This window comes from Argopecten irradians, chromosome 2, assembly GCF_041381155.1.
Source record: "Argopecten irradians isolate NY chromosome 2, Ai_NY, whole genome shotgun sequence".
NCBI classification, from domain to species: Eukaryota; Metazoa; Mollusca; class Bivalvia; order Pectinida; family Pectinidae; genus Argopecten; species Argopecten irradians.
Window position 1 is genome coordinate 63527006 of NC_091135.1, and position 21130 is coordinate 63548135.

Genomic DNA, 21130 nt, shown 5'->3' on the forward strand with positions numbered 1-21130 from the left:
AAAAAGACTTCTCAAGAACCAAAAGGCCCAGGATACTCATATGTGGCCTGCAGCATAATGAAATGAAGAACTACCAAGTTTATTCAAATAAATGACCTTGACCTTCATTCAAGGTCACAGAGGTCAAATAGGCTAAAATCTTTAAACAGCTTCTTGTGAATAACTAAGAGGCCTAGAGACCTGATATTGGACCTTTTGCATTCTGGGATGAACGGCTACAAAGTTTGTTGAAGTGAAGAACCCTGACTTTCATTCAAGGTTACAGTGGTCAAAGAGCCTAAAATCTTTAAACGACTTTTTGTGAATAACTTAGAGGCCTAGAGACCTGATATTGAGCCTGAGGCATGCTGGGATAAAGGGCTACTAAGTTTGTTCAAATGAAGGACCTTGATCTTCATTCAAGGTCACAGGAATGGTTGGGATCAAGGGACCTTCATTCATGATCTAATTCATCAAATATATCAGAACTTGAACTTCTTCTGATAAAAGAGTTCTTTTGTATTGCCTTAATTGTTTGCCACTACTATATTCTTTGAGGTGTTGTATTTTGCCAATAGTCAGATGACCGTTAAGGCCCATGGGCCCCTTGTTTTTGTCTTTCTTTTATGGGGGAGAGGTAATAGCAATTACCTGTTACCAAGATAGTATAATTGAATCATGATGTGAATTTTCATTATTGTACTTATCCCCTGCTTACTGAAACAGGGGATATTAATTTGGGTCTGTCCGTTCCTCTGTCTGTCTGTAATGCTTGGTTTCCGGGCAATAACTGACACAAATCTTAAGCGGTTTTTTTTGTTGGTCACATGGTTAAATGTGCCAAGGGCTCAAAGTTCGCTTGACACTTTCATCTGACCCTATATCGCGGGATTATGGCCTTTTGATTAACGAACAACAGCATTTTTGGCTGTTTCCATTTAATAACTAGTAATGGGAATCGGTTTCATTTTTATAATCGATAATCAGAATGTCAAAAATCGATCAATTATTGATTATAATTGGTTTTCAAATTCAGGAAATCATTTCTCTATTAATTGGAATTAAACCCTATTCTGATATTATTGTATGTTTACAAACTGGAGAGAAATAACTATGAATATCACTTGAATTACGAGGTAATAATGTGGTGAAAAAGCATATCCGCTGCGACGGACTGTGTCATGATTGATACTGTTCTGTAGGGTAATAAAAATGGGCTGAAAATATTCAGTTGAATTATGATAAACAAAAGTTTCTTGACACAAATCTAAAGATTTAGGACCACTTTCAAAAAACTTCTGATTAATTGATTTTACAACTTCTTAATTTCTTCAAAAAAAAATTTGACTATCAAAGTTTTTATTTATTTAGATCATCGGCCCATCAATATTAGTAACTCTCACAAGTATTACCGGATTTTCTCGAAACTTGGTAACATAGTTAATAGAACTATTTGGCAGAGTTATGGGCCTTGGATTAACAAAGGCCGGGGATATATATTCCACGATTTTTTTGCTTGTTGGTCATGAGATCTCTAGCATTAATTAAGTTTGATATGTTGAATTAGTTATATTTAAGTTTCCTAGATGAACCAAAGTGTTTTGTTTATTGGAATATCTGATGTTTTAATCTTGTTATGGTTTCTCTTATTGCTGAACTTTTTGAAAAATATTCTTGTACATTTGGATTCCGTACTCTATCATGTTGCACCAAGCATAATGTTTTTCAGCTTTACAATTACTGGCTAGAAATTTAACAGGCGTTGGTGAATTTCAATATTTTAAGGAATTTTCTTTAAAATTGAAATGTTCAATAGGTCTAAAGTCCAAATATGTACATTTCAAAATGTCTTGATACTATAAAAATTTGAAAACAAGTACGAGAATTTATATAAGCCCTCTTCAATGTTTCCACATAATAAAGAAACAAGATTTCATGTTAATTTCTTTAATTTTTTTTCTCACATAATCATGTAATAAACAAGAGGCCCATAGGCCTTAACGGTCACCTGAGTTAGAATGTATAATGAAACAAATAATGAAAATATTTAAAGACATATAAACACTATATGCTGGGCCTTGAAGTTGGTCAGTGATTTATGAATTTGACTTTTTAGACAATGAAGAGTATTTGCTTCCATCAAACCTGTGAACTTAGAGGTATTTTTTGAAATTTTAATTGGCCCTCTGGTCCCCCAGGGGATCATCAAGGACGGATATGGATGTTAAAATGCTATATCTTAGGCTAATAATTCTAATCAAGTTTGACTAATTTCCTACGAAAATTGGGCAAATAATGTTCACAAATATGTTTTTCCTATATAAACTAAAGTAAACTTGACCCCTCCCCAGGGGGTAACGTGAGACCCCAAGGTCATATAATTCACAATTTTTATAAAACCCCTTAAGACCTTTCTATCTATAATTATTTGATTGTACTATATCCAGAATTTTAGAAGATTTTTGAAGTTTTAGCCTATTTGACCCTTTTTTAGCCCCGCCCCTCTGCCCCCAGGGGGTCGGCCAGGACGAATGTGGATATGATGTTAAAATGCTATCTCAATTGAAGCAATTTCAATGAAATTTTGCACAAACCTTCTAAGGCATAAGGCCAATCAAAATTGTGAATTATGTGGTCCCCACCCCCCAGGGGGCTGTGGGAGGGGCCAAAAGGGGTAAAATTGAGTAAAATTTCAAAAATCTTCTTCTCTACTCACAGATGTGGTAGAATCAAATACTCTTCATAGATAGAAAGGTCCTTTACAAAAATTGTGAATTATATGACCCTGGGGTCTCTAGTTTCCCCCTGGGGAGGGGGTTAAGTTTACTATAGTTTATATTGGGAAAACACATTTTTGTGCATTATTTGGTCATTTGTTATAGGAAATGAGTCAAATGTTGTCAGAATTATCAGTATGAGATGGCCATTTAATCCTATTAACAAATTTTCTATGACTGACCCCCAGGGGCCTTAGGGGTGAGGTCAAATAGGCTAAAACTTCAAAAATCTTCTTCTGAAATTCTGGAAATGGTAGAATCAAATACTTTTCATAAATAGAAAGGTCTTAAGGTCTTTTACAAAAATTGTGAATTATATGACCCTGGGGTCTCGCGTTTCCCCCTGGGGAGGGGGTCAAGTTTACTATAGTTTATAATGGGAAAACACATTTATGAGCATTTTTTGCTCAATTTTCATTGGAAACGAGTCAAACTTGGTTAGAATTATTAGCCTGAGATAGCATTTTAATATCATATCCACATTGGTCCTGGCCGACCCCCCTGGGGGCAGAGGGGCGGGGCTAAAAAGGGGTCAAATAGGCTAAAACTTCAAAAATATTCTTTTAAAATTCTGAATATAGTAGAATCAAATAATTATAGATGGAAAGGTCTTAAGGTGTTTTATAAAAAAATTGTGAATTATATGACCTTGGGGTCTCATGTTACCCCCTGGGGAGGGGTCAAGTTTACTTTAGTTTATATAGGAAAAACATATTTGTGAACATTATTTGCCCAATTTTCGTAGGAAATTAGTCAAACTTGATTAGAATTATTAGCCTAAGATATAGCATTTTAACATCCATATCCGTAATCGATGACCCCCTGGGGGACCAGAGGGGCAGGACCAAACAGGGTCAAAATGATTAAAATTTCAAAAAATACCTCTAAGTTCACAGGTTTGATGGAAGCAAATACTCTTCATAGTCTAAAAAGTCAAATTTATAAATCACTGAACAACTTCAAGGCCCAGCATATAGTGTTTATATGTCTTCAATTTGTTTCATTATTTGTTTCATTATATATTCTAACTCAGGTGACCGTTAAGGCCCATGGGCCTCTTGTTACATTTCTCATTTGTATTCACAACTTTCCATAACATTATAAACTCAGCATTATCTAGCTTCACCTTTCAACCACAAATATATGAAATAAATTAAAAGTTGCAAATCACAATTTTATCTAGCTTCATGTTTCAATGACAAATATAAGAAAAAAAATAAAAAGTAGCAAATCACCATTAAAAAGCATCTTAATAATTTCTAATAAAATATGGAAATAGATAAAAATATTTGCATACAACTGTTGTTATGACTTGATAAATGAAATCAACAGTTACAAATAAAATTGTCATTGAAACATTACAACATACACACTCTTTTCTAAATTTGCTCTCCAGAAATGTTCAAATAAATTAATATTTAAACCAAACCAGACTTTGTAGCATCATACATGACAGTTTTGCGATGCACATATGGCACAGTCGTTAACTCTGACCAAGTTGAATACTTGGATCGATCAATGAACATGTACATTGTACATACACATGTAATCATGGTTCACCCAACTTTGAATAACCTGTTTTGACTGTAAACAAAACAACAACAGATATTTTCTGGCCCCTTTGTGAAAGAATCATGGTAAATAAAATGTCTTAACAAGAAGATTCATTCTTCCTCTTTTAGTTTGAGTACAAAGACAGCATCTTGTAGCATGTAAAATGACTGATGCATATCTCCTTCACACAGGTATGGAAGTCTGGAGAATTTCACCACCTCAAAACCAGCTGGCTTAAACACACTCTCTATAAAACATTTACACTGATCCTCAAATGTTCGTCCATGTATCATGATGTTTTCTGTAGGTTTGTGGTCAGCTGAACCTGGCAAAAAAGTAGGAACACCTAGTGATGATTGGCTCAGTTTAAGTAGATTACAGCTACAACACTGTCGATAATGAAGGATATGTATTTTTGGTTGACTTTTTCATAACTGGTACAGAAAATGGTACTGTATGATACCCTTATCAGGTAACCTTTGCCTCTGAACTACATTTTGTATTGATTTCTTCTTTTTGAATTTGTTTTACATCCTTAGTATTAACTTTCTGGTCAGTTAAAGATGCTCCACCGCTGACAAATGGTATTTTTTCACTATCAAAAACTGGAGGAGACAATTTCGTATTTTTCTTCAGTTACAAAAGTTACTTACTTTACACCATTACCACTGTTAAAAAGTTTGAGCTTCAAATTTTGATTAAAGTTAAAAATATGAAAAATAATTAATTGCATCCCGAAAAAATTCCATGGCACTATATCCTATATGGAATGAAGTACTGATTGCGCATACACCAAAGGCGAAATAAATTATTTTATGTTATTTTTTGCTTTAATTAGGCATATATATACACGATAAAACACCAATTATGCTGTGTCGGCGGTGGAGCATCTTTAAGGATGTGCCGTGATTTTGAATGTGAAATGATTTTGAAGGTGTATGCCTTAAAATTGTACATGGATACAACATTTTGTCCAAACAAATTTGTAAAACTGAAAAGATAAATACCTTGCTCCACATAGGGAAGGAATGGTAACACTACTGCTACAATGGCTTGTCCAGACGGAGTGAGGGACTTTCTGATGGTATGAAGAATTGTGACTGGTTTGTCACATCTGTCCAACAAGTTAAGACAACCAATCAAATCGTACTTCCTACTACCATCTCCCCATTGGTCAATCTCAAGTAATCTAAAAACCAGGAATTGTTCAATTAAAAAGATGTCATGGTACAAGAGTCATGGTACAAGCCCTTCAGCTTCTTCAAGAGCCCTGCAGGTAGGGCGTTAGAATTGTACCTGCTGCCCCTATTGCATGTCGTAAAAGGCGACTAAATTTAGGACCTTATCTTTTCTATTCTTCCTAACTGACTTTATCTTTCCTAATGCCTCCCTTGGCACCGCCTCACTTTTGGCCTTGAGTTGAGCGTTCGCCCCTGTGAGGAAGGCTCTGGATTCTGTCCCCTGGCCGACACACACTAAAGTCTATAAAAGTGGTAGTTTCTGCTCCTGCTTGGCGCTCAGCATACAGGGAGATACAAATGAGTTTTATTGCCAACGTTAAGGACTAATTAAAATTATTTCTTTATTTAAAGATAAGTAAATGAGAGTATGTCTGTAAAAGAGCTTAATCAACTTACGTGTAACCTTTGCTTTGAAGTCGCCATCGCATAATAGATGAAACCTCTGTTGCATAAACTGTTTCAAAATATTTGGCCATTTTATCTGTTACCATACCATCCCCTGCTCCTACAACATCACAAAAAGTCAGTGTTAACACCAGCATGAGTAACTCACAGAGGGGAACCAGATTAGGGTCACTGCAGTTACCCGTATCTAACGATGGTACAAAAATACAAGAATATTTGTACTATCTGTTTACAGATTAGACAGGGTTTTTTTTCTGGCATAACCACCATAGATCATGTCTTCATGCCAGTATCAAAACTTAAGAGTTGTAGATATCTTGTACATTTAATTGGTTCTGTTTTGTGATGTAGGATATCTTGTACATTTAATTGGGTTCTGTTTTTAGATGTAGATATCTTGTATATTTTTAGGTGTTTTGTGATGTAGGATATCTTGTACATTTAATTGGGTTCTGTTTTGGGATGTAGATATCTTGTACATTGGGTTCTGTTTTGAGATGTAGATATCTTGTACATTTAATTGGGTTCTGTTTTGAGATGTAGATATTTTGTACATCTAATTGGGTTCTGTTTTTAGATGTAGATATCTTGTATATTTTTAGGTGTTTTGTGATGTAGGATATCTTGTACATTTAATTGGGTTCTGTTTTGGGATGTAGATATCTTGTACATTGGGTTCTGTTTTGTGATGTAGGATATCTTGTACATTTAATTGGGTTCTGTTTTGGGATGTAGATATCTTGTACATTGGGTTCTGTTTTGAGATGTAGATATCTTGTACATTTAATTGGGTTCTGTTTTGCATTGTAGATATCTTGTACATCTAATTGGGTTCTGTTTTGCGATGTAGATATCTTGTATATTTCATCGGGTTCCGTTTTGAGATGTAGATATCTTGTACATCTAATTGGGTTCTGTTTTTAGATGTAGATATCTTGTATATTTTTAGGTGTTTTGTGATGTAGGTTATCTTGTACATTTAATTGGGTTCTGTTTTGCGATGTAGATATCTTGTACATTTAATTGGGTTCCGTATTGAGATGTAGATATCTTGTACATCTAATTGGGTTCTGTTTTAAGATGTAGATATCTGGTACATTTAATTGGGTTAACAAAGATTAATCATCAGTTTTATTCATTATTCCTATTTCTATACACATTTTGTATATTTTATATATCTTCAAAGTCAAATACTGGGTGTCATACCTAGGTCTATCATGCTCTGGCCTCTGTAAGAATCATCAATCTGTAGCAGTTGTTGGAGATGAGAATCTGAGAAAACAAACATGGAACCTCGCTGTAACAACCTGTTGATAAAAATATGCAATTAATGAAAACATGAAACAGCTAACAATCATCCTAAAACTATACACTGTAACAAAGTGAAGGATTAAGGCTGGACAGCAAGGCACCATCAGGCTTGCTGAATGCTGATAAGAAAAAATCTTTCAAGAGGATTGTTATATCCCTATCTTCTTGTTGATATCTTGTTGAGATATCGCAATGTTCTTGTTTAGATATCCCAATATTCTTGTTGATATATCCCAATATTCTTGTTTAGATATCCCAATATTCTTGTTGAGATATCCCAATATTCTTGTTTAGATATCCCAATATTCTTGTTTAGATATCCCAATATTCTTGTTTAGATATCCCAATATTCTTGTTTAGATATCCCAATATTCTTGTTGAGATATCCCAATATTCTTGTTTAGATATCCCAATATTCTTGTTTAGATATCCCAATATTCTTGTTTAGATATCCCAATATTCTTGTTGAGATATCCCAATATTCTTGTTTAGATATCCCAATATTCTTGTTTAGATATCCCTATCTTCTTGTTGATATCTTGTTTAGATATCCCAATATTCTTGTTGAGCTATCGCAATGTTCTTGTTGAGATATCCCAATATTCTTGTTTAGATATCCCAATATTCTTGTTGATATATCCCAATATTCTTGTTTAGATATCCCAATATTCTTGTTTAGAAATCCCAATGTTCTTGTTGATATATCCCAATGTTCTCGTTGATATATCCCAATGTTCTTGTTTAGATATCCCAATGTTCTTGTTGAGATATCCCAATGTTCTTGTTGATATATCCCAATGTTCTTGTTGAGATATCCCAATGTTCTTGTTGATATATCCCAATGTTCTTGTTGAGATATCCCAATGTTCTTGTTGATATATCCCAATGTTCTTGTTGAGATATCCCAATATTCTTGTTTAGATATCCCAATGTTCTTGTTGATATATCACAATGTTCTCGTTGAGATATCCCAATGTTCTTGTTTAGATATCCCAATGTTCTTGTTGAGATATCCCAATGTTCTTGTTTAGATATCCCAATGTTCTTGTTGATAAATCACAATGTTCTTGTTGAGATATCCCAATGTTGTTGTTGATATATCACAATGTTCTTGTTGAGATATCAATGATTCTTGTTGAGATATCCCAATGTTCTTGTTGAGATATCCCAATGTTCTTGTTGATATATCACAATGTTCTTGTTGAGATATCCCAATGGTGTTGTTGATATATCCCAATGTTCTTGTTGAGATATCCCAATGTTCTTGTTGAGATATCCCAATGTTCTTGTTGAGATATCCCAATGTTCTTGTTTAGATATCCCAATGTTCTTGTTGATAAATCACAATGTTCTTGTTGAGATATCCCAATGTTCATGTTGATATATCCCAATGTTCATGTTGATATATCCCAATGTTCTTGTTGATATATCCCAATGTTCTTGTTGATATATCCCAATGTTCTCGTTGATATATCACAATGTTCTTGTTGATATTTGTTGATATATCCCAATGTGCATGTTGATATATCCCAATGTTCTTGTTGATATATCCCAATGTTCTTGTTGATATATCCCAATGTTCTTGTTGATATATCCCAATGTTCTTGTTGAGATATCCCAATCTTCTTGTTGCTATATCCCAATCTTCTTCTTGCTGATATAGCCCTTGCTTCTTGTTGATATAGCCCTTTCTTCTTGAAAAAATCCCCATTTTATTATTTTTCTTATATGCTTTAAATGGATGTTTACCAAAACAGAATCCTCCCTCCCTCATCGTCATCACCAGATTGAATGATGTAATATGTGAAAATTGGGTTCTGTTTTGAGATGTAGATATCTTACCAACAAATGTAGATATCATCACCAACAAATCCTACAAAGTAGGCCTAAATCACACATATACTGATGGCATCATACTTATTCATTTTGTATCATCTGTCTTACATATTAGGACATCAAGACATAGAACGAATATACGTACCCGGCCTACTATACCTTTCGGCCGGGTACGAATTGGTCCCTATGTGTCGTAGTGGAGCAGCGCCTCCGAAAATCACTCGGGCACAATTTTCTATACTTTGTTGTAGGTTTCCGATTTATTTACGCATATACAAACATTTACATAATGTTGTTATCCTAAACAAACATAGCTACCATTCTTAATATCTACCGTACCGCTCGCAAGACGTCAAATTCATAATTTGAAGACTTCCGGTAAAAATTCTCTTCAGAAAGGCCTTCATATGTATGTGTAACAAAATAATGTCTAGCTGAGAATTTGATATTTTATACGGTTTAATTTTTATTGTCTAGTAGGTAAACGATATAAAACAAATAAGATAAAATGCATGCAAACGTTCTAATAATGGTTTGCATAACTATTACTTTGCTCCATTAGCAGTAATAGGCACCAATTGTAGCTCTAAAGACGACATCATTATCTGTCTAAAAGTCTTTGGAGGTACAATATTGCAGCTAATCAAGACAGTGTGGGTATGAGTGAAAATTGTCTTAAGGCAGTGGTCATTCTAACTAAAACCATATGGAAAGATGAGCAATATCACCTTGTAGTATCACCTACCCATTTACAGAAGTCCCAGTCATGAACCAGGTCAGCAGTGACTTGGATAGGGAGTGGCCTATCTGGGTGAATATCCAATCAGCTTTCTCGTAACAAGTATTCAGGAAAATGTCTGTCTCTTCATCCTGGTGAAATTCTATCACTTTCCCACACAAGTTTTCTGGTAACAATGTTGTGTGTTTATAGAGTACCACTGGAACAAACTTAACTCCATTATACATGTTTGGTTAATCAGTTATTGTTAGTACTGTAAGACAAATTATACAATGCAATTCAGATTCATTAATGGGACTATCCGGATGTACCCAGTCAAAACTACACTGTACATTTTCTAAAACACTGTTCACTTTTCATAACAAGAGATCCCAGAGGGATCTTGGCGCCCACCAAAGAATGATCTATATCTGACAAAGGAAAGATGGATCTTTTCTCTACTTTTTCAACTTTTTCAAACATACTACATATAAAATTTGAGACAGATCGCTTCAGTACCTTTTGAGAAATAGCGGTAACAAACTTCAACTATCAAAATCCAAGATGACTCCTTGGCGGCCATCTTGTTGATCAATCGGTCCCAAATCACAATATGCACAACTAGGGCCCTAGGGGAACCTACATGTGAAATTTGAGAAAGATCCATTCAATACTTTCTGAGAAATAGCGATAACAAACTTTGAATATAAAAATCCAAGATGGCTGCCTGGCAGCAATTTTGTTGACCGATCGGTCCCAAATCACAATATGCACAACTAGGGCCCTAGGGGAACCTACATATGAATTTTGAGACAGATCCCTTCAGTACTTTCTGAGAAATAGCGATAACAAACTTTGAATATCAAAATCCAAGATGGCTGCCTGGCGGCCATCTTGTTAACCGATCGGTCCCAAATTGCAATATGCACAACTAGGTCCCTAGGGGAACATACATATGGAATTTGAGACAGATCCCTTCAGTGCTATCTGAGAAATAGCCATAACAAACTTTAACTATCGAAATTCAAGATGGCGGCCTGGCGGCCATCTTGTTCACCGATTGGTCCAAAAATGCAATATGCACAACAAGGGCCATAGGGGAACCTACATATTAAATTTGAGAAAGATCCCTTCAGCACTTTTTGAGAAATGGGAATATCAAACCTTAACTATCAAAATCCAAGATGGCCGCCTGGCGGCCATCTTTTTTTTCCTAATAGCCTCAAAATCTGTATGGCACAAATAGGGACCATGGGTAACCTCCATGTGAAGTTTGAACAAAATCCCTTCAGTAGTTCTCAAGAAATATCGATAACAAACTTCAACTGCCAAAATCAAAGATGGCTGCCTGGCGGCCATCTTGTTTTTCCGATCAGCCTCAAAATCTGTATGGCACAACAAGGAACCAAGGGTAACCTCCATGTGAAGTTTGAACAAAATCCCTTAAGTAGTTCTCAAGAAATATCGATAACAAACTTCAACTGCCAAAATCAAAGATGGCTGCCTGGCGGCCATCTTGTTTTTCCGATCAGCCTCAAAATCTGTATGGCACAAATATGGACCAAGGGGACCCTCCATGTGAAGTTTATACAAAATCCCTTCAGTAGTTCTCAAGAAATATCGATAACAAACTTCAACTGCCAAAATCAAAGATGGCTGCCTGGCGGCCATCTTGTTTTTCCGATCAGCCTCAAAATCTGTATGGCACAAATATGGACCAAGGGGACCCTCCATGTGAAGTTTGAACAAAATCCCTGCAGCAGTTTTTAAGAAATAGTGATAACAAGCATTGTTTAAGGACGGACGGCGGACGACGGACCATGGACGCAGGGTGATTTGAATAGCCCACCATCTGATGATGGTGGGCTAATTATACAGATTACCTGCCAAGGGAGACAACAATATTATCTACCTTATTACCTGCCAAAGGAGGCCACCCACCAAATGAGCTACTGTATTATTTACCTGCTTATAGAGACCAAATTATCTACATTACCTGACTAAGATTACTACTAAATGATATACTAGCATATTGCCTTCTTGTAGAGACCACCCATCTCTGTATTACCTTAGTCTTAAGAGATCAATAAATGGTCTCTGAATCACCTCCCAAAAGAAACCATCAATGAATCTGTTTTTATTCCTAGAGATATCAAATGATCTATTGTATTACCTGTTAAAGATGACCACAAACAGATATACAACATTACCTGTTAAAGATGACCACCAACAGATCTACAACATTACCTGTTAAAGATGACCACCAACAGATCTACAAAATAACCTGTTAAAGATGACCACCAACAGATCTACAACATTACCTGTTAAAGATGACCACCAACAGATCTACAACATTACCTGTTAAAGATGACCACCAACAGATCTACAAAATAACCTGTTAAAGATGACCACCAACAGATCTACAACATTACCTGTTAAAGATGACCACCAACAGATCTACAAAATAACCTGTTAAAGATGACCACCAACAGATCTACAACATTACCTGTTAAAGATGACCACCAACAGATCTACAACATTACCTGTTAAAGATGACCACCAACAGATCTACAAAATAACCTGTTAAAGATGACCACCAACAGATCTACAAAATAACCTGTTAAAGATGACCACCAACAGATCTACAACATTACCTGTTAAAGATGACCACCAACAGATCTACAACATTACCTGTTAAAGATGACCACCAACAGATCTACAAAATAACCTGTTAAAGATGACCACCAACAGATCTACAACATTACCTGTTAAAGATGACCACCAACAGATCTACAAAATAACCTGTTAAAGTTGACCACCAACAGATCTACAACATTACCTGTTAAAGATGACCACCAACAGATCTACAACATTACCTGTTAAAGATGACCACCAACAGATCTACAAAATAACCTGTTAAAGATGACCACCAACAGATCTACAACATAACCTGTTAAAGATGACCACCAACAGATCTACAAAATAACCTGTTAAAGATGACCACCAACAGATCTACAACATTACCTGTTAAAGATGACCACCAACAGATCTACAACATTACCTGTTAAAGATGACCACCAACAGATCTACAAAATAACCTGTTAAAGATGACCACCAACAGATCTACAACATTACCTGTTAAAGATGACCACCAACAGATCTACAAAATAACCTGTTAAAGTTGACCACCAACAGATCTACAACATTACCTGTTAAAGATGACCACCAACAGATCTACAACATTACCTGTTAAAGCCAAAATCACAAAATCTACGCTTGTGGTGGTAAACAGTACCCATAACTGTGTTCATCCACAATCTCCTTTGAAGGTGTCATGACCTGTACTTTGTAGAAACTACATTAAAACATCGTGTAGCTCACTTACTTTAACCGTCACCGCCATGTTCATTTTTTTCTCGGAACGCTTCGCGATTTTACATATCGGGAGTGACTACATATATTATAATATGCAAATTATGTAATGTTGTGCTTGTGGGTAAACTCGAGAAGCGTTCCGAAGAACAAATGAACATGGCGGTGACGGTTAAAGTAAGTGAGCTACACAATGTTTTAATGTAGTTTCTACAAAGTACGGGTCATAACACCTCCAAAGGAGATCGCGGATGAACACAGTTATGGGTACTGTTTACCACCACAAGCGTAGATTTTGTGATTATGGCTTGGTTTTTGAGGTACCCATTAGAGCCGAGACGACATTTCGACCGGACAGGGAAATGTTTACCTAGCATATTTTTCGTAAATTTCCCGATTCATCAAGCCATAACTTTGTCAATACTTGGCCAATTTTGTACTCAATGGAAAGATAAATTATTTCCGTCAATGTTGTATAGAACCTATTTATTAAAATAATCACGGTTTTAAACAAATAGATCCGTTTTCCTCGACCGCCGAGTTCATACCCTTGATACTATAATATGTATATATGTATACTGTTAGTTTAAAAAAAATTGTGCCAGGTCCCTGTGGGCTATAGAAAATCTAAGTTATAGGTTGGCTAGTGCCTGTTCATTGCTCACACCATTTAGGGCTATTGTTACCTGATTTAGGTTATTATTTATTGTAAAACCTGTCAAAAAGGACCATCTATTAGTTACCTACATAAAATATCCCTTTTCTAGAGAGACCACCATTTTGTTTACCGAATGACCTGTCTAATGAGAACATTCACCAGTTTTAAATGTAACTTTAATAGAGTTGCTTCCCCTTCACCACTTGAAAATTGAAATAATTATAAATGGGATGAAACAATGGTAGATGGGTTTTATTCTAATGTTGGAAAACTATTTAACTCAATTCATTTGTAATTAATGTTTGTCGATTGACATAAATTCACGACAATTTCCATTCTATATTGAACACACAAACAACCACTTACATATTCGTGCCTGTCATTCTGGTGTTTCTGATCATCTTGGAGCCGGTTGTACACCGCTCTCAGCATGGGGCTGCGGAACATTCTGGTCTGGGGATATCCGTCGCCTGCCATTCCAGAGATCGCTGAGAAACACACATGGAGGATACACAGGACACCGATTAGTCCCACCATCCACGTGTGTTTATAGACAGTTTAATTCGTGTACGTTTCAATACAGGGTAGCGAGCACTTCCGTTAATATTCGTGTACGAGTTACTGCCCTTTGTATGATGATGAAACCCATATGCACCGAGTAAAACAAAAGCACTATAATATACACGGGTTGAATTGTGATGAGATCGTTTGAGACCATAAATATGGGCTTATTGATAAAGTGATCTTTATACAGAGGTGTTCGCATACCAGCATTTACTGTCTATATATCTGTACATGTATATAAGGATATTATATAAGTGTGTCTTTTCTGTATACTATCTAAATCTCTGATGATAATTTTATTTAAACGCCAATTGCTGTAAATAAAAAAACTTACCAGAGCATACTGAACATATCCAGATGACTTGTACTATCTCTAATATTATTATACATTATATATAATGGGTTTTTTTTAGGGTTTTGGGGTTTTTTCTTTTGGCAATTCTTGGAGCTGAATAAATGCATATCCATGTAATGTACTTAAAATCTCTCACCTAATAGAACATTTCTAGCTTTAGTGAGATGTTTCATGTTCTTATTTAAACAGACCATTAGTTATCACATCGTCACATTTTTCCACGTCAAATGTTTTGCCCAGAAATTATAAATGTTACTTGTTTTGCCTTTTTAATTACTGTACACGTGAAGGTTTTATTCGCTCGCTATACTAATCAGAAGAAATGCACGCCGGTAATGAAGCAACATTGATGGGAGTAATGAACATTGTTTTCATGAATATTGAACTTTAAAGAATAAAAACGAAAAAGATTAAGGTAGGTCCATACTTTTGAAAATCGCGCCAATTCATATGACGCTATACCGGAAGTTGCGGAGGTTCTTTTGAATTCCAGAATGGTTTCCGATACGCCACGACATCACACTTGGATATTTTTCCAATAGGTGAAAATTGTCTACATATAATGTTGAATGTTTAAAATCATTAAACAAATCAAATAAAAGCAGTGAAGTGAAAATTATATGCTATCTCTGAGGTTTTTGCAGTCCCTGTCGTAAATGGGAATGGATTCTTAAACACCGGAAGTGCCGTTCGTCGCTATAAATCATAAGAGGGGACCCGGCCCGACCGAAATTCCGGAATTCTCAAAAAATCGCATACGGATTTCCTAAACACACAATTTGGAGAAAATCAAAAAAACAAACAGACATAAACCAGATATAATATCACAAAAACGTATGATCTGATATGGAATGTTTTTTGGCGGCATGATTTTCAAAAAATAATCAATTATAACCCATCTTAGCACTGGATGAAATGGGGGTAGGGTTGCGAGTTACAAACTTCAAGCTTACAAAATTGTGAAATTTTGATCGAGGACCTCGTGTTTTTATATGATATTTGAAAAACATATTACCTTGGGCATATCATATACAAATATTGTGAAATTGACATGGATTTTCATTTCCTTTTTGGCCTATTCATTGATTTTTTACTGGAGAAAATATGGCAAAACATGATAATTACGTATAGAAACGGTCCTGGGAAATAACAAAAATTAGTTAGCATTTGTAAAAAAAAATAGTTTTGTATATTGTTCTATCGTAAGAAAATTAGGACAAAAAATCAACAGGATCGAGACTACATTCACCCTAATATTACAGAAAACATAATTTTATGAATTTTTCTATTTTCGGTCAGCAAATTTGCAGGGATGGTATATTTCAAGCTCAAATATCTCAAAAAGTAGTTCGAGAACACCCATTTATCTTTATAGATTTGAAATCTACATGAAAAATGCAAGAAAATAAGACCTGTTAGAAAAAAATGACATGGGTTTTCCCAAAAGTATGGAGCTACCTTAATACATTTATCGACTGATTATTTAATTACGACATCAAAGGCGGTCTAATGATACACGCACCGACGACATTGTCTCGGCAATCTCGGAGATAAATTATTTTATTAGTTGGTAATTACACAAGTAACATATATAACCCATATTTTACCGAGTACACGTGAACTTGTAGGAGGGCATGTGAGGTAGAAATTATCACAGATAGTCACACTTTAATTAAGCGAAAATGAAACAAAAGGCATAAACGGCTTAAACTGACACTATCAACACGCAAACTACATGTGCACTATATCTATTCTAGTCATTACGAAATCAAAATGGTTTCTGTAAGACAAATAGCAATGAGTGTATATACATTGTGTGTCGATGACTGTCATTTACAGATTTCTTTTTCTCGTCAAATTTATCCCGACAAGATGTTATATTGTCGGTCATGTTTTAAGGTTCTGAGAACATTTCCGAGCCAGATATGACAGCTCCAATCATCCCCTGCCTGAGTTAGCACATGTACATCACTGGGCATTCGATATCTATTGTGTCTTGTTAGTTTATCAAAATCTTCAACAATAATTTCAAACCACATGTAAACCTATACTGTCCTATTAAAATCTAAAATCCTTGATTAATAGTAACGATGTAAACATATTTCATTGTTTATTTCGAAAATTTAACATATAAATTTTGAAAATATACCGGTTTTGAATAGTGAAAAGCATGACAATGAAAACAATGTGTTTCACATATACATGTATTTGTAATTAAAAATTCATACCAAGTGTAATGAAACGAAAAAAGGCCATGTAAATATATGACCAATATGTTCGGATTGTAGGCGTCAGATGTCCCACGTCTACCTAGACCACGTCTGCTATTCCTTTACCTTTACCCCGGGGTCCATCCTCGATATTCCAGGGGTTCCGATCACTTACGAGTGATCGGAAGTCCTGGAGTATCGAGGATGCCCGGGGTCAAGACCACGCCATGCACCCTTCCCAATGATATGCTATGACACATCTCCAATGAACGCCCCAAGGTCGGGATAATGTCACTTCCTCATCCTCCTCAACATTTAGGCCCGTGAGAGTGTCCTTTATACATCCCTATAGACCAACCCCCCCCCCCCCCCCCCCCCCCCCCGCATCATTGCAGCACCTACGATTTTTTCCTTTATATACATGTATATCCTTACAATATCGCCCCAGGGTGGGGACTGTCATCTCCCTCCACCAATCGATATTCCTCATCGTAGTGACGTAACGTATTATCGACACACCGAGTAATTGTCACACTTGCGAGATACCGGGCTTAAAAACAATTTCACCCCACACTGTAACGGAATACGCATTAATGTTTTAATTAAGGTAACCCGCCTGATCGATACATTACAATAATTATCTACTCCGCGAATCAAAGCAGACTGGCAGCCCACCCTTTATGAAATCGGGGATTATTTGCATGACATTCGCTTGTGTGAATTATCGGACATGGAATTGGGCTTAATTCGACCTCAGGTGTTAAATGAAGGAAGATCTTAACGTTTTTGTCTCACCAAACATAATGTTCTTAATTGAACTTGATTAAGCTTAATAAGTTTCCTGCAACGTCGCTGATATTAGAACTAGAAATGATCAAAGTGCTTTCGTTCGATTTCCAATGCTAACGACTCTATTAATTCGCTCATTTCCATTTATAGTAATGTTGTATTTAATATGCACCAGTCAGATTTGTTTCAGTGAAGCATCAACAGATAAAGAATAAAACATTAAAAATGTCGCCAACAATGACATTAGGTGAGGATTATTTAAATATCGCAATCTCCGTATCAGCATTAACTTAACACAAAAATTGCATGTTTTATATCAATATAAAAAGTTTTTGTTCGATTATGCATTATGTGGTATCGTGCTATGTATAGAGCTCTATAGACAAAATGAACAAACTGCATTTTTTTTGTTATAGAGGTTTAGAGGTTGAGGATAGTCGGAGTACCAACTAAGACTTGTGGTAGTTTCCATCACCCAACAGATCCGTCGTCCGTGCCCAATGGTCTGAGAATTATGTAGTCCAAAAGTATTTTGTCTTAAAAAAAATACGATATTCACAGATAACTATTTTAAGAAGAAACGTAATAATAAAAAAACACCCGCAAAAACGACAACTTAGTATGATTGTGACAAGAGCTACGTAATCGTTGATACAGCTGTAATGGGTTGTCCGGTAGAACGTCAGCTATACAGCTACTAGTAGTAATTCAAAGTTTCGGCCAATGTGATCAGCGAAAATCATAACAAACCATCCCAACCATAAAGCGGCCTTTAAGATCCCACTAATTTATTATCACTTCGCTTCCTATTCAGTGTAAATGACTGACTCATTGTAAACAAACGTAGTACCTACACAGTCTCGACGTTTCTCGATGGAATTTTGCTTAATTGACGAGTAGATTATGTAAAACAGTCGAATGGCTGAGATAATCAATAAATGCAGGAATATTACGTTTTTTTATTGTGCCTCCTTGACAAGTAGATACCGCGCACGTGTGACATTAACAGAATACATTACGTCACATGTAATGTGCTACATCAGATAATCATATCGGAGGATTTATTATGGCGTAAAAACTTGCAATTCTATCAACAAGTTTATGTGAATGAGTTAATGTCTTCACCTTCTTACGTCCGTTTTCAATCACTCGTCGGCCATTACACTGACAACGTTTGTTCAATGTTATCCTAATGTTAATGAAACGTTTCTGTACTGATTGACCGAACATAATCATAATGATATATAGACCCGGAATTACTTAAAGAAAAGAGTGTTGCGTTTCAATAAGCGAATTAAGATGGTGTAATGTGAAGCATATATGTTAGTAATTCTTGTTGATGGTGATGAGACTATAGACACTTATGTCTACTATATAACTGTAGAGGCAATTAGTATGAAACCAAAGACGAAACATTAATGAAAAGCAGGAAGTCTAAGATGACTGTTTTATATATGGACACGAAAACAAAACATAGCAGTTTATATTGGAAATAATGAATGGACGACAGAAGATTAAATTAATACACAGTTTTACTCATAGAAACACGTTCATATGTAAAGAATGTCGATATCGAACACAACAACAACAAAAAAGTAGCAAATGCAACTTGACAAGGAATTAATCTTCGGTTTGCAAGACGTCGGTAGGCAATACCAAGAAAAATCTTATGTGGCAAGACCAATAAAGAGTCCTTTGTAGGCAGGACCAATAATGTGTCCTTGGTAAGCAAGACTAATGAAGTGTCCTCGGTAGGCAAGACCAATAAAGTGTCCTCGGTAGGTAAAACCAATGAAGTGTCCTCGGTAGGCAAGACCAATATAGTGTCCTCGGTAGAAAGGACCAATAAAGTGTCCTCGGTAGTAAGACCAATGAAGTGTCCTCTGTAGGTAAGACCAATGAAGAGTCCTCGGTAGTAAGACCAATGAAGTGTCCTCGGTAGGTAAGACCAATATAGTGTCCTCGGTAGTAAGACCAATATAGTGTCCTCGGTAGGCAAGACCAATGAAGTGTCCTCGGTAGGTAAGACCAATAAAGAGTCCTCGGTAGGCAAGACCAATAAAATGTCCTCGGTAGTGAAGACCAATAAAGTGTCCTTGGTAGGCCAGACCCATAAAGTGTCCTCGGTAGGCAAGACCAATAAAGTGTCCTCGGTAGTAAGACCAATGAAGTGTCCTCGGTAGGCAAGACCAATAAAGTGTCCTCGGTAGTAAGACCAATGAAGTGTTCTTGGTAGGCCAGACCAATAAAGACCCCTCGGTAGGCAAGACCAATAAGGAGTCATCGCTAGGCATACAGTGTCCTCGATAGCCAAGACCAATAAAGAGTACTATCTTGACAAAATCAATAAAGAGTCCTCGCTAGGCAAGACCAATAAAGTGTCCTTGGTAAGCAAGACAAATAAAGACCCCTCGGTAGGCCAGACCAATAAGGAGTCATCGCTAGGCATACAGTGTCCTCGATAGCCAAGACCAATAAAGAGTACTATTTTGACAAAACCAATTAAGAGTCCTCGGTGGTAGGCAAGACCAATAAAGAGTCCTCGGTGGTAGGCAAGACCAATAAAGAGTCCTCGGTAGGCAAGACCAATAAAGTGTTCTTGGTAGGCCAGACCAATAAAGACCTCTCGGTAGGCCAGACCAATAAGGAGTTATCGCTAGGCAAGATCAATAAAAAGTCCTCGGTAGGCAAGACCAATAAAGAGTCCTATATTAGCAAGACCAAAAAGAGTCCTATCTTAGCAAAACCAATAAAGTGTCATTGGTAGGCAAGACCAATAAAGACCCTTCGGTAGTTAAGACAAATAAAGTGTCCTTGATAGGCCAGACCCATAAAGACCCCTCGGAAAGCCAAACCAATAAAGAGTCCTCGGTAGGTAAGACCAATAAAGTGTCCTCGGTAGGCAAGACCAATATAGTGTCCTCGGTAGGCAAGACCAATGAAGTGTCCTCGGTAGGTAAGACCAATAAAGAGTCCTCGGTAGGCAAGACCAATAAAATGTCCTCGGTAGTGAAGACCAATAAAGTGTCCTTGGTAGGCCAGACCCATAAAGTGTCCTCGGTAGGCAAGACCAATAAAGTGTACCCTCGGTAGGCAAGACCAATATAGTGTCCTCGGTAGGCAAGACCAATGAAGTGTCCTCGGTAGGCAAGACCAATAAAGTGTCCTCGGTAGTAAGACCAATGAAGTGTTCTTGGTAGGCCAGACCAATAAAGACCCCTCGGTAGGCAAGACCAATAAGGAGTCATCGCTAGGCATACAGTGTCCTCGATAGCCAAGACCAATAAAGAGTACTATCTTGACAAAATCAATAAAGAGTCCTCGCTAGGCAAGACCAATAAAGTGTCCTTGGTAAGCAAGA

General features: G+C 36.4%; 1 protein-coding gene across 1 annotated transcript; it reads right to left on the reverse strand.

The window, feature by feature from the left end:
* Nucleotides 1-1910: 1910 nt before the first annotated feature.
* LOC138316207 (protein-L-histidine N-pros-methyltransferase-like) lies at nucleotides 1911-14460 on the reverse strand. The gene is given in 7 exon segments (XM_069257788.1): nucleotides 1911-4635; nucleotides 5318-5499; nucleotides 5948-6056; nucleotides 7163-7263; nucleotides 9849-10024; nucleotides 10027-10041; nucleotides 14218-14460. Coding segments are annotated over 7 exon segments (969 nt in total). The 5' UTR covers nucleotides 14389-14460; the 3' UTR covers nucleotides 1911-4420.
* Between the last annotated feature and the right edge of the window lie 6670 nt (nucleotides 14461-21130).